This window comes from Rhipicephalus microplus, chromosome 4 (assembly GCF_043290135.1).
Source record: "Rhipicephalus microplus isolate Deutch F79 chromosome 4, USDA_Rmic, whole genome shotgun sequence".
Classification (NCBI taxonomy): domain Eukaryota; kingdom Metazoa; phylum Arthropoda; class Arachnida; order Ixodida; family Ixodidae; genus Rhipicephalus; species Rhipicephalus microplus.
The window spans coordinates 160783893-160797824 of NC_134703.1; the positions used below are offsets into that span (position 1 = coordinate 160783893).

General features: G+C 45.6%; 1 protein-coding gene across 1 annotated transcript in view; it reads right to left on the reverse strand.

Moving 5' to 3' along the window:
• The window catches only part of LOC142814443 (uncharacterized), an 84639-nt gene extending 71426 nt beyond the window's left edge, over positions 1-13213 (reverse strand). Inside the window, exons 1-3 of the mRNA XM_075893202.1 lie at positions 12602-13213; positions 11638-11983; positions 10551-11035 (exon numbers count right to left, since the gene is read on the reverse strand). Of these exons, the coding sequence (XP_075749317.1) occupies positions 10551-11035; positions 11638-11983; positions 12602-13213 (1443 nt within the window). The remainder of the gene's footprint in view (positions 1-10550; positions 11036-11637; positions 11984-12601) is intronic.
• Positions 13214-13932: the final 719 nt, after the last annotated feature.

A 13932-nucleotide genomic window follows, 5' to 3' on the forward strand; every position in this document is an offset into this window, starting at 1 on the left:
GCCGGAAGGTCTGGCAACCTTCTAGATCATTTCTGAATCTTTCGATAGGCTTGAATAGGGTCATCATCGATAAGGCTCGCAATTTTGATGCCGTGTTATTAAATACCGTCGTGCATTACCGCTTCGTTGGCTCACGTCTCCTTGGCTCAGAGTGCGTGTTCCAGTTATTTGTGGGCCTGTATGCAATGGATGGACAGTGGTGTTTCATTTGTTGCACCCAATTACCCGAATAATTACCTCAACCATCACCAATAGGCTCTCGGAGGTAACAATTACCCTTCATCTTCATATTACACGACTTTTCCCGGCATTTCCTATTTTCTACAAGGAAAGTGCAGTATTAACGCAACAGCTGAAGAGTGCATATGCGGTAATATTACGGTGGCGCACTACGCGTTCAGTGCTGTGAGAAAAATTTTCATAACGTATACGCGCTTCACCGAGACCGAGGCTGCGTGAGAAAGATGGCTAGTACTTGGCTTATTCTATTTTCCTTCAGGCACTCCAACGCGATTTGAGACGCTGTTATAGCCAAACAGATGCACGCCTCCCGTAGCAATACTAATATACTTTGGTCAGTACCCAAACCTGCCAACCATTGCTTTTTACCAGATGGCGGTCCCACAAACTTCAGCTGCCTGGACAGGTGACAAATATGACTGTAGAATGATCAATAAGCAAAATTGTGCATAGGCAATATTCGGATGTGTGCATTAAATGACAACATAGGCAAGATCACAACCACTATGAATAGCGTAGTTGACGTAGCAAAAGAGTTCTACAAAGATCTGCACAGCAGCCTACACCACCTAAATGGTATCACAGGAAACAGTGATTGTTTATAAAAATCTGGCCTGCCAGCAGTAAAGAGAGGAAGCAAAGAAAGCTTAAGAGGAATAAAAAGAGGGGACGGTGAGAATAAGCTTTCAAACCTGTTAAAACATGATGAGACATCGTGTTAGAAAACTGATCACACTGTAAAAGAAGTGTCTCTTGACTGGGAGGGTATCAGATTCTTGGATGAATGCATACACCATCTTAATTTATAAGGAAGAGGATGTCACGGACTCGAACATTACAGGCTGATCAGCTTACTGTGTGTTGTTTCCAATCTATTCACAAAAATATTAGGCAATAGAATTAGGTAAAATCACACTTTAATCAACCAACTTAAGAAGCAAAATTTCGAGCAGTATATTCAACAATAGACTAAATAATACCATGAATCAGGTAATAGAGAAGTCGCAACGTACAACCAAAGTTTATCGTAAACATTACGAAAATGCGTTTTATTTGGACGATGCATTCGCAGCCATACATGCGATGCGGGATCAAGGCATCGACGAAGCCTATTGAAACATACTGGAAAAAATTTACTGTGCTTACGCAGCCACCAGAGTCCTCCATAATGAAAACTACGTAATGCCAATGCAGAAGGGTGTATTTCAGAGAGACATTATTCGTAAAATGCTAATTGCCGTTGCTTTGCCGCATGTATTTAGTGCCTGAGTTTCCGAAGAGCTATTAATAAGAGGTAATGGAAAGTGCTTTATTAACCTGCGATTTGCTGAAGGCGTCGAATTCATGAGTAACTCACGGGTTGAATTACAGCTGATGATTACTGAAGTAGACACGGAAAGCAGAAAATTAGGTCTGAAAATAATTGTGCGTAAAACTAAGGTAACTTAAAGAGGGTCGGCCAAAAATAGCCATTTGTGATAGATGGCGAAGCACTATAAATCGTAATTGAGTATGTTTGCTTAGGACAGGTTGTAACCGCTGAGAGAAACTATGAGAGCCAAAACTCTAGATAATTGAGAATGCGGAGGACAAAGTCAGCAAATATTTTAAAATATGAATAGTAATCTACCAGCTACCCTCAAAAGGAAGGCATACACCAGCTGAACCTTACCGGTGTTTAGGCTCTTTACATAACGGAAGCCTAAAGTGCAGTTCAAATTGAGGATGACGCAGTGAGCGATTGAAAGGACAATGATAGCTGTAATTTTAAGGCACAAGAAAAGAGCGGAATGGGTCAGGAAACAGACGGTGATTAAGGAGGTTATCGTCGAAATCAAGAAGAAGAATGTACATGAGCTGGATTCATAGCGCATACGCAGGATGACCGCTGGTGATTAGGGTAACGCACTGAATTCTAATAAACGGGGAATGCGTGAGAGGGAGACAGAAAATTAAGTGGGCAGATTACATTAAGAAGTTTGCATGTATAACGCGGTAGTACAAAGGACATAACCAGGATGATTGGCGGAAAATGGGAGATGCCTGCAGTGGGCCTAGTCAGGCCTATTTATTTATTTATCTATCTACAATACCACAAAGGCCCCAATGAATGACTTTTACATGAGGGGTGAGCTATTGGATTGCAGGAGTAAATGCTAGATCACTGCTTTGAAGTTGGTATACTGTAGGGGTGCACAGCCTGACGAGGAGGGCCATTCCAATCTTGTACGATCTTGACAAAAAAGGATGAAAGGTGCGCAGTGGTGGGTGCTCTTGGCGGGTGATAAGATTTTCTGTGGTTGATGTGGTCTGAGTGACAATGGGCTGGCTTTACGAAGGGAGTACGAGATGATTCATGATAGAATTTGAAAAACAGGCACTGGCGAGCAATACAGTGGCGCGACGAAAGGCTAGCGAAGTTAGCACGTGATTGAAGTTTGGTTACGCTTGACTCATGTGAGTATTCTGAAAAGATGAATCTTGCTGCAAGGCTTTGCACTGTTTGAAGTGTTTAATATTGTTACTCTGATGAGGGTTCCAAACAGCACACGCATATTCAAGTTTTGGTCTTACTAGCGTCTGATAAGCGATTAGCTAGACAGAGGTAGGAGATAGATGAAGCTTTTTGCACAGACAGCCAAGAGCACGGTTTGCTTTGTTAGTAATGTCCGTTATGTGAAGAGACCATCTTAAATCTGAACAAAAATGGACCCCTGGATACTTGTATAGAATTGCGCATGAATTTTAAGTGTTGTTAATGAATTATGCTGGAGATAAGTAGTACTGTCGGTGATGAAAAGCGGCGAGTGACGTTTTGTTTGCGTTAAGGGACATTAACCGTGTTTTGCACCAGGTTTCAATTTTATGATTATCAGATTGAAGTTGATGAACATCTGATGTGTTTTTATTGGACGATAAATGACATAATCATTGGCTAAAAGTGTAATGTTAGAGGAAGTATCGTTCGACAAGTCGTTAATGTATATAAGAAAAAGCAAACGTCCTAGAACCGGGCATCCAGGCTGTTACGAAGGCGTGACGCCAACACGATCCCGAAGGCGCCACTGCTACGGAACTTGCCGCCAAGGTCACCAGCTGTTTGGTAGCGTGTGTTTCTCAGCTCGCGACTGCTTCTGCGCAGAGCTGCTAGACGAGCGGACAAGACGACAGTGAGTTAAGGCATGGTTTATGTGCAGCCTATAAATAGAGGCGTTACACATTCCGCACTGGGGCAGACAGCTTAGGGACTCGAACAGGCGAGATTTCTCCTGTCTGACGCATACGTTGACTTCTTTTATAGGAACCAGGTAGACTTTTACGTCACCAACGTCCAATGAGAGGTGCCACTGGCCATGATGTCAGATTTCTCCAGGCAGGTACCGCCGCTGGGTGGCGTCATGGACTCATCATCCTCAAATCCGGAGCCGCTGCGCTGGGTTGCACCCAAGAACGCGTGTTGTTGCCACGCATTGCGTAAAACTCGCCAGACTGGAAGGCGCTGCTTGCTTCATCGGGCCCGTGGGCTGAGGGAGCTCGTTCTGCGTTGCGTAAGACAAACCGGCATCGCCACTTGATGATGTCGTTGAGATTTGGCGTTAAGCGGGCTCGCTCGCTCGCCTTGACACAGATTGCCTTTGCAGACGCAACTACGTTCGGTGTGAACTCTCAGGCGTAACAAGGCAAACCTGAAATAACGGGGCGTAAAAACGAAGAAATAATAGCGTAAACGAACTGCCGGTGGTTAACTAAACATCGCAAATCCAATAAAAAACTAACGGGTCAAGGTTCAGACAGAAAAGTTTTAGGAACAAGCGTTGTTGATGAACTTTGTCGAAAGGTTTTTTGAAGTCTAAGAAAAGTGTGCTTAATTGTGTACTTACATCTATGCTACATATAATGTCGTTAATAAACAAAGCTAGTTGAGTGTCACAAGAGACACTTTTCTGATAGCCATGATGCTTGTTATAAATGAAATAAAGAGGTACGAGAAAGTTGACTATGCGGGAATAGATTACGCGTTCCATTATTTCAGAGCATACATTTGTGACCAAAATGATATGATATTTTTGGGTGAATACAGGGTACCTCTCCTTGGGGTTGGAATGACCTTGCCTACCTTCCAGTCTTGGGGCACCAATCAAGATGAGAGTGATTGTTGAGAAATATAAGATAACACCACACTTGTTACTATTTCAGTGTTCGTAAATACTTTTATGTTAATGTCATCTTTAACCACTGATGAAGTGACCTTCAATGTGTCGATTATTTTCGAAATACGATTGGCATAAATTACAATTTTTCACATGGTCGGGTAGCATAGAGAAAGGGCATGGGAAAGGTCACCGGAAGGTTTCATGGTGAATACAGTGCAGAAGGTTTCAATTATTACATGCGCTGTATAGTGTGATGATGTGAGAAGTATGACACAGTGTGATGGTGTGATAAGATGATGATGGGAGAACCATGGTTCGTAGGAGCATCCTTAAGGGGTTTGGCAAAACTATGCTATAGATTGTTCAGGCGTGCATTGCTGGGGATGGATAACGATTATTGCGCTGTTATACGAGTCGACTACACTTAGATTGAAGTTAGCATTTGTTCTAATGTATCTTCGTTGTCGCTATCTGCTGCCGCTATGACACGTTTTGATGCACTTTATGAACTAGCCCGCAATACCTTTTTGAATGGATTAGAAGTACTGCGACTGAACCCAAATTATGCCAGAAATAGCTAACGTTAGAAGGCATTACTCAAGAGTAGTCAGCACAAGCTAATCATGTAGTTTATTACCAACCCATAGCCAGTACTCACCGGTGCCGTTCAACTGTTCGCCAGCAATCCGCACCCGTATGCAACACTGACCGAACGTTTACCCAGGTTTTGGTAATATTCTAGTTGGCATGCATATGCTGTCGTCTTATTCGTGTTAGGCTATCCACATAGAGATAAACATAATAAAGAGATTGCAACAATGCCTTTTGGGCCATTTATGCTTCAAGCGCCTCCAATGCCTTTCTGACATGTCGTGGCGTGCGATTCCTTACCGCTCGTCTTTCATGCAAATATGTTTGGTATGCGTCGACGAATTGACTACGATGGTTTCATGACGTATACATTACCTGAATCACCCATTTTTATTTTTTCTTCATGTCACATGCCTGTAATGAGCAATCCTGGTATTCATGGCGTGCAACTCCTCGCTTGGTGGGGTGACGCTTTAACTACATAGCGGTGAGCACACACATCCTCCAGCATATTAACGAAGAGCTATTTAGACGCACCACATCGCTTTGGTGGTACCCGGATCTGTGAGGCACTTCGGCGTGGCTGTATCTTGCTCACTTTAACCGATGAGATGGCGCAAAGAGCCTAAGAGCGTGCTTTGGGGGGTGTCGCCCTGCCCGTTTTCTGCTCGAGAGGTAATGGGCTCTACTGGTTTCTTGACCTACAGGGAGTAGTCACCTGTGCTTCTGCGTTTATCTCATCAATTAGGAGCTCCTCACGCGTTGTGCGGTGATCGCAAGGTATGTGTTCCTACAGTAGACCTCCCCAAGGTTCCTTCGCTCGGTGTAGGCGCCATGTTTGCTATATAGGTAGCCTCGTAAACCATTTCAAAGTGATTTTATCGCATACAATCCTTCGCTCTTGCAGTGGAACTTGAGTTATCAAACAGTGCAGTAGAACACCCCTTTCACATTCCCTGGTTCTGCTTTTCGGGCTGTTACGTAGTTTTTGGCTGGACCCGACAAGCTTCTATAAGAAACAATGAATTGAACATCTCTCTGTTTGTTCGCAACAGTGCCATCATTTCCACATTGTAGGTTGCGAGAGAAGTCGCGAGAAAAAAATGTAAAGAAAGCAAGATGGTTGAAGGCAGAGAAGCGGTGACATGTAAAATATGAAACCTAGAAACATGACCTCCTAAATTGGCATTTTCATTATAAACATGGAGTCGATGACGTCTCTCCGCTGCTGAAAATTACTTTTGATGCATTAAACAGAAGTGATGAGTTCCGACAGTAGTTTCTATTTCCCGAAGTCATCCTTTTTACGGAGCCGATGGTTTCATCGGCCACAACAAAGCTGGATTTGTTATGGAGCTTTGCGTGAAGGGAGAACACCGAAAGCGACATGGCTCAGCAGGCGCTTTTGGGATGCCTTGTTATGATTCGGCTTGACAAAATACGCCAGGCGAGGCTGCACGGTTCCTTTGAAAGAAAATTCGGAAATAACACTTTGGGGCTTTCGCCGCTACTATAATTCCTCATTTTTTACTGTTTCTCAGCTTTTCCGTTTCCCGGTATTGTGATTTGTATTAAGAGTCTTGTTAAAACTGTATCAGATGTTTTATTTTTTCTACTGTAAAAAAATGTGGAGTTTTGGGTGGTGACCTTGTCTCTCGCGGGTCTCATCTCGGGTACTAATGCACCGCCAAACAATAACTGATAGTGTCAGAAAGCTTGTGTTGCAGAAATTCCACTGTCAGTGTCGGCACCTTTAGTTGGGAGCGAAAGTTTTTTCGTGAGTGAAAACTAGAGAAAAAATGAAATAAGATAAAAAATGAAATTTTTGTTACGGTTGAGCATTGAATCCGGGCCGTTCGCGAGGCAAGTAGGTGTTTTACCACCAAATTACTATGTTATTTAAAGCTGCTTCAGGAAAAAACACTACACAAATGTAATGTAGTAGAAGAAGTCTCCTTAACACGTTTTGTATGACTGGTGTCACGAAGAAAACAAGCCCATTTGGCGATTTTTAGGCGCATTTAGGAGGCCATCAAACTACGTCAAAAAAGACCGGGACAGTGCAGCCATCGCCGCTAAAAACACAAAGTTTCAAAAAGCTCTAAAAATAAAGAGGTATGTCCATCTAGCGGAAAAAAAATATTATGCCTATTCAGAAGCATTTATCTAGTAAACGGCACACGCTAGGTAATGCGCTGCTATCTGTGAGGCATTGTGACACTCTTTATGCCCCTTCAAGGAAATGCCATTTCAACGCACTAGGGGCGAGATTTCGCCTTCGCGTTTAACTCTTAAAGGCGAAGCTTAAGGGTCTCCCAGTTCTTTATAATGAGTCGCACTTTCACGCTTAATTAGGAAACTAAGAACTACCACGTAGCTCATTTTACCGAGATAGGTACTATTGTCTGGGCTACAGCCAGTACGTGAAAGGTAGAACCCTGCTAACACAGAAGAACAAAATTACCTTTGTTGACAAAATGTGTAGCCAATATGCTCCTTTACTTATTTGAATTGCAGGAACTGCACCTTTTGCTTTCATTATTATTCAGTACTGATCAAAATTACTTTTGGAGTTTACATTAAGTTGAAATGTGATGGAGTTTGTAAGCCACAGTAAGGGAATAGAAGACTGGAAACAGAAATCGTAGGGATCTTTTATGGGAGAGTGAATTTCGAGAATAATGTGGTCCCCTATAATGAATATTACGTACCAGTCGTGAGAACAAGACCTGCTTGAAGTGTAGAAATCCTAAGTGCCTAAAAGTTAGTGATCACGGCGTTATTAGTGTAAAGTGCAAGTTCCCAGCGTAAGCCTCGTCTGCAGTGGGATAAAGTTTTGCCGTGGCTTCGCTAAAAGCTTTAATAAGTATGGCTCTGCTCTATTTGGGTAAAGATACGCCGAAAAATAAATCAGATGTAACAGAAAGCAGCAAGGTGGAATTGCGCTGTCGATGCGCTGTTCGGTAGTTAGCAAACTAGTCTCATCGAAGGTCGCACGCCGATAAGTTTGGGGTGAATCCAGCTTAGTGAGTGATCAAAGTCTGACACTGCATTCAGTTTTCTGCGATTTAGATTGGTAAGGTTGAAATAGTGGCCAATAAGGCTTGGCTGACACGTAAGGAAGTTTCCGCGAGAACAGATAATATGACGATGCTTGCTGAAAACCTTCGAAGGCTCGCACTGTGTAGTAGTACCTAAAGGTGAGTGAGTTGGAATTGACTCATTGTTGGTAGACCACAAATTGAAATAACTTTCACTCTGTGCGCGCGTTATAACCCCGAAAAAATTTATGCGCTTATTTATCCGTTGTGCGAGGTAATAGAGCAAGCGATGAATGGGATGATTTTACTATATAGCAAGAATTTGCAGAGTGCACGCAGCGAATACATTTATAATTGCCTGAGTGACCCTGCGCGTGCATGCTTGTGAGGGGAAATGGAGGGAGAACGGTGCAGGAAGTCTTGCCTCCTTCGCTAACTCAGTGTTGCTACATCGCGAGCATATAGAGATGCATGGCTATGCATGAGCGCTGATGTAGTGTATTTGTTGCTGTCTCTTTGTGTAGTTACGCGCTTCCTATGAAGACGGATTTGACCAACTAGCTCAAACTACTTGTTTATTACGAATAATAAATTTGTGGGAAGAATACAAATAAACGAATAATGTATTGCATCAAGTGCGCCGTATACCGTAATTACTGCTAAAGAGGATCAGGTGGGGCCTATTTCGGGGTTCCACTGGATAAAGCAGCAATCCGCGCCCGCTCCACGAAACTCCAGTGATCCTCAAGAGACGCGTCAAAGCAAAGTGCCCTCCCACAGCTTACACTTCACCATACGTTTTTTGCGCGATTTTTCTATTAGAATGGAAAGACGAAACCATGTGAAGCTTATCAGCACGGCTGCCACAGAATTTAAAAATTGAGCTAAACTGTTTGAATGTGTGTTGATAAGCATTACTGTGGCGTCGCATACTAAACTTATAAGAGCCTGCGCAAACGGCATTTCTTTTTTTCTTTCTTTCCTTCTTCCTTTATTTCCTCATTCCTTTCTCTCTTTTCTTCTTTTTTTTCTTTGTTTCTTGCCTCAAGGAAACTTATCAACTTAAAAACCTATTTTAAATGAAATATAATAATTGCAATGTATTGCAGGTGAACCTTTTCGTGTACTTGCATATACGTCTGTTAAAAGTCGCCTCAAGTTTATGTTACACAATAAATTCAACTGGTTGAGTTAATTTGAGTATATCTTCATTTTGAAGCGTCACTGGAGCATCACTGCCCCATCCACTGAGAAAGAGCGCAAAAAAAGAGAGATGGAAAGAAAAAGACCAAAAGTACCAACGCCCAGCTCGGTTTGTCTGAAAATATAAACTAAAGCGTCTGCAGCCGAAGAAGATACCGTAAAGTGACTGCGACTCGACACGTTTGGAGCGAAAGCATGAATCGCAGCTCGCCATCAAAGTGCACTCCTTAACCGCTTCGTTTTAAACGAGCCTCTCAACGAAACTTTCCGCTTTCTTAGATCTCTACGCTTCCTGTGTCGTTTAAAAGCTCTTTTTATTTACCTTTCACTGCCCGAGCGTGCTCCTTCCAGCTATCAGTGAAAAAACTCAGCCCGACGACAAGCGTTCACTAGACGTAACGATTTGTCGACACCATGCGCATTAGGCTCGCGAAGAAATATTTGCTTTCACGCACATTTTATGTTTACACCGTCGGCTTCGCGTAAAACATTAGCGCAGGTGGCCAAAAAAACACAGCACGCTGAGATCCGTTTTGTTACCCCTACCACGGGCCTCTTTTCCGTGTGCTCTCCTCTCCTTCCCCTCTTACCGTTGCCATTAATGCCATCTGGCCTTGATTGATGAGAAGTCATTTTAACCTCCTCCTTTTCAGTAAGCACTCGAGGATCGAAGAGAAGATTGCACCACGGGCGGCGCAACGACACTAAACGAAGAAAGCGCTATTCCAGGCAGAACCGCGGAGAAATTGTTCGAGAAAAAAAATGTTTTTGGCGGCAATGATAAGTTCCAGTGGTCGGGGAAAATTACGGCGTTTTTAGGGACGCTTCATCCAATTTGCCGCGGAACACCGCTATTGGCTCACGGAATAAGACTCTGGCTGGTGCCGCGAAAGAGACCAGCACCGCTCTTAAGCTGCGCTGTAGCACGATGCCAGAAGCTTTGGAAGACACCAAAAGTCCAGGGAGAAAGCAGACAGAAAAAGGTACTCAGAAATAACTCTGAATGAAGTTAGTCTGCGCTTTGTTGGGCGCCGGATGTGGAAGGTGTATCGTTTAGCTCAGAGACAAGACGACGATGAACACGTGGCTGGGCCTCGCCATAACGAAAGACCCCTGGCCGTTTATTTGCTGGGCTTAAGTAGCCGCGCTCACAGCGGGGAAGGGGGAAAGAAAGTAAAGGAAGGAACGTAAAGCGCATGATACGGTGGAGAGGAGGAGAAGACGATATCGCCTAGGGCGAATGTTGATAGCAGATAGTCCGGTCTGTTACATCTTCTCTTTACACACTTTCAAAACGCTGATTTCTTTTGAACTCATTTACTTGATGGAAGGATGGCCCATAGTGAAGGCGCTTCGGTTCGCTGCGCTGGCGTCCTGACCTGCGCAGGCCAGCCAGTGGGCTTCCTGGAGTGTGTGGAGAAATGGTGGCGCTATAATCTTCTTCTGGCTGAGCTGGTTGCACCTGGTGACACCCCAGTGGGTTGTCCGGCGTGATGTTGCCGCGGTGTCCATCACTGAACTTCGTCGGGGGCCTCGCGTCGGGGTTCGGATTACCCTCGGGGCTGACCTTGTCGTTGAAGTTTTCGTCCTTTCGCAGCAAGTGTTGTCGGTTCCGTCTCAGGAGCCCATGGTCTTCCGTTCTTACCACGTAGGATCGTGGTGCAGTCTCTCGTACCACTTTCGCTCGGCGTGACCAGCTTCCATGTTTGATCCGGACCACATTTTCGGCTTCCAAGGGTGGTAGTGGCCTGCCTCGGGAAGACTGTCGCTGTTTCCATACGGGTATGCCTCCGTCGACGTTGTATTCTGGAAGAGTGGCGTGCAGGCGACGACCTTGCAGTAGTTCTCCGGGTGAGTGACCGCTGTCAAGGGGAGAAGATCGATAAGCCAACAGACCAAGCCATACATCACCCCGGGACTCGTGGGTTTTCTTTAGAATACGCTTCATGATCTGTACCCCCTTTTCAGCTAAGCCATTTGATCGTGGGAACTCTGGACTTGAGGTGATATGCTCGAAGTCATATCGGCGCACGAAGGACGCGAACTCTCGCGATGCAAATTGAGGCCCGTTGTCGGTGCAAACTTGGTTGGGAATGCCGTATCGCGAGAAGATAGCAGATATCTTGTCGATTACTTCCGCCGCCGTGGTACCTCAGGGTTTCTCGACGTCAGGAAAGTTAGAATGGGCATCAAACACAACTACGTAGTGTTCTCAGCGAGTGTAAATAGGTCTATGCCTACGCGATGCCACGGTCGGTCGGGCGTTAGCTGTAGCAGGAGGGGTTCACTCGGTTGACTGTATGCGTACTTTTGACATACGCTGCGCGTTCGCGCTCATCGCTCAATGTCACTGCTCATTCCCGGCCAGAAAACCAGTCTACGGGCTCTAGCTTTGCACTTGTTCATACCTAAGTGGCCATCGTGAATTCGCTCAGGAATTTCCGCACGCATTGATTTAGGCACCACAACTTTGCAACCCTTTAGCACCACTCCATTGACCACGGATAGCTCTTCCGCATACGGTTTCAGTACACCGTCTATTGCCATGCCATCTTCCATTTGTTTCATGGTGCGGCTGAGAAGCGGATCTTCGAGGGTTTCCTTCTGCAGCCGCAACATAGTCGCTTTGCTTATGATGCTGGTGACTACTTGCGTTGTATGGACGTCCACGTCCTCGACTTGGTCACCTCCGCCAGTTGGTAGTGCAGCCCGAGACAGCAGGTCTGCGAGTAACAGGTCCCTATCAGGTACAAACTGCAACAAAAAATCATATTTCATAAGACGGATAAAAAACCGCTGTATCCTGGGCGGCATATCTGCAATGTTCTTTTCGGCATTCGCAAGTAATGGCCTGTGATCAGTTCCTATCGTAATGCTTCGTCCATACACGAGCTGATGAAATTTTTCACAAGCGAAAACAATTGCCAGTGTTTCCTTTTCTATCTGGGCGTATCGCTCTTCACTCGGCGTCAGCGCTCTTGAGGCGTAGGTCACTGGGCGCCAGTCATCCCCGTGTCTTTGCAATAAGGCAGCGCCAATACCTGTTCCTGAGGCGTCCGCAGTTATCTTAGTGTTTCTTTTTTAATCTAAAAGAGCCAGCAATGTAGGATTAGCAAGCGCTGCGCAGATCTGGTTCCATTCGCGCTCATGGGCTGTTGTCCACTCAGACACCGATGCTTCTTTCACCAGGCTACGCAGCAACGCCGTTTTATCACTCAAAGCTGGTAGGTATTTCCGAAAGTCGTTCACAACCCCGAGTAATCTGCGCACACCCTGTTTATCTTTTGGGGCTGGCATGACACGGACGCTTTCGATTAGATCGGGGTCCGGACGAATTCCGTCTCTTCCGATAACGTCGCCAAGGAATGCAACCTGCGTGGTTCCGAACACGCATTTAGCTGGATTAAATGTCAGCCCTTCCTCTTGCACCCGCCTTAGTACTGCGATGACGCGTTCGTCGTGTTCTTCCTTTGAGTCGTCCCATATTAAAACGTCGTCTACGTAGACGCGCACTCCCGGCAGCCCTTCGAACATCTCTGTTAGAGTCTTCTGGAACACCTCGCTGGCTGAGGAAATTCCGAAAGGCAGACGCAAAAAACGGTACCGCCCAAATGGTGTCGCAAAAGTGCATATTCGTGAAGTGGCCTCATCTAAAGGAATCTGATGAAAGCCGGAATTAGCGTCGAGCCGGGAGAAATATTGTGCTCCTGCCAGCTCGCTCTCTATGTCCTCTCTTGAAGGGATAGGATAGTGCTCCCGCTTAATGCTCCTGTTCACTGCTCTAGGGTCCATGCAAATGCGAAGGGTACCATCCTTCTTGTGCACAACTACCAGGGGGCTCACCCATTCAGTTGGTTCATCCACTTTGACGATGATTGAGGCCTTTTCCATTCGTTGCAGTTCTTGTCGCAGGCGTCCTTTCAACGCTATGGGTACTCTGCGGGCAGGCTGCACGACTGGAACGGCATCCTCTCGTAGCACCATTTTGTAGGGTCGCCTGACGCAGCCGGTGCCGCTGAAGAGGTCAGGAAATGCAAGCTGGAATTTCGTTTGCCCATCGCCTACCTTCACGGCGTCCACCGTCACCGGTACCAGGCCAAACTGCTGGCATGTCTTTAAGCCAAGGATGGCTTGGCGCCCCTTTTTTCACGATAAAGACCGAGACTGAATGCTGTGCTTCGTTTATCTTGAGATCATCAGTCGCCACGCCAACGTGTTTGATTGTACTGCTGTTGTAGGCGGAGAGGACAGCGGCGCTCTTTCGCGGAGTGCTTGCGTGGGCGATTCGGTTGAACAGGGTTAGGGGCAGCAAATTTGCCTGAGACCCGGTATCTACCTTGAATTGTATCTCCTGACCGGCTATTTTTCCGCGAACCATCCAATCCGCCAAAATTTTCATCGCTTTCTTCGGCTTTGTGAACCTCGCTTATCCTGCGCGCATTGTTGCAGCATGCGGCGAAGTGATTTCGTTTCTTGCATGCATAACATGTTTTTCCATACGCCGGGCACCGCTCGGGGGCATGTACCTTGTTACAGGAACCGATTAAAGGGCTCGGCCTCTTCCTGCTTGCGCAGTCGAAAAATGTGCCTTTCGTAGACTTCATTACCCTGGTCGACACGATATTCTTCAAAATTCCGCACTAACGTGTCATAATCTTCTTTGCTCTCACCTGCCGCAAACGAGAAGTTGTTGTAGACCTCGA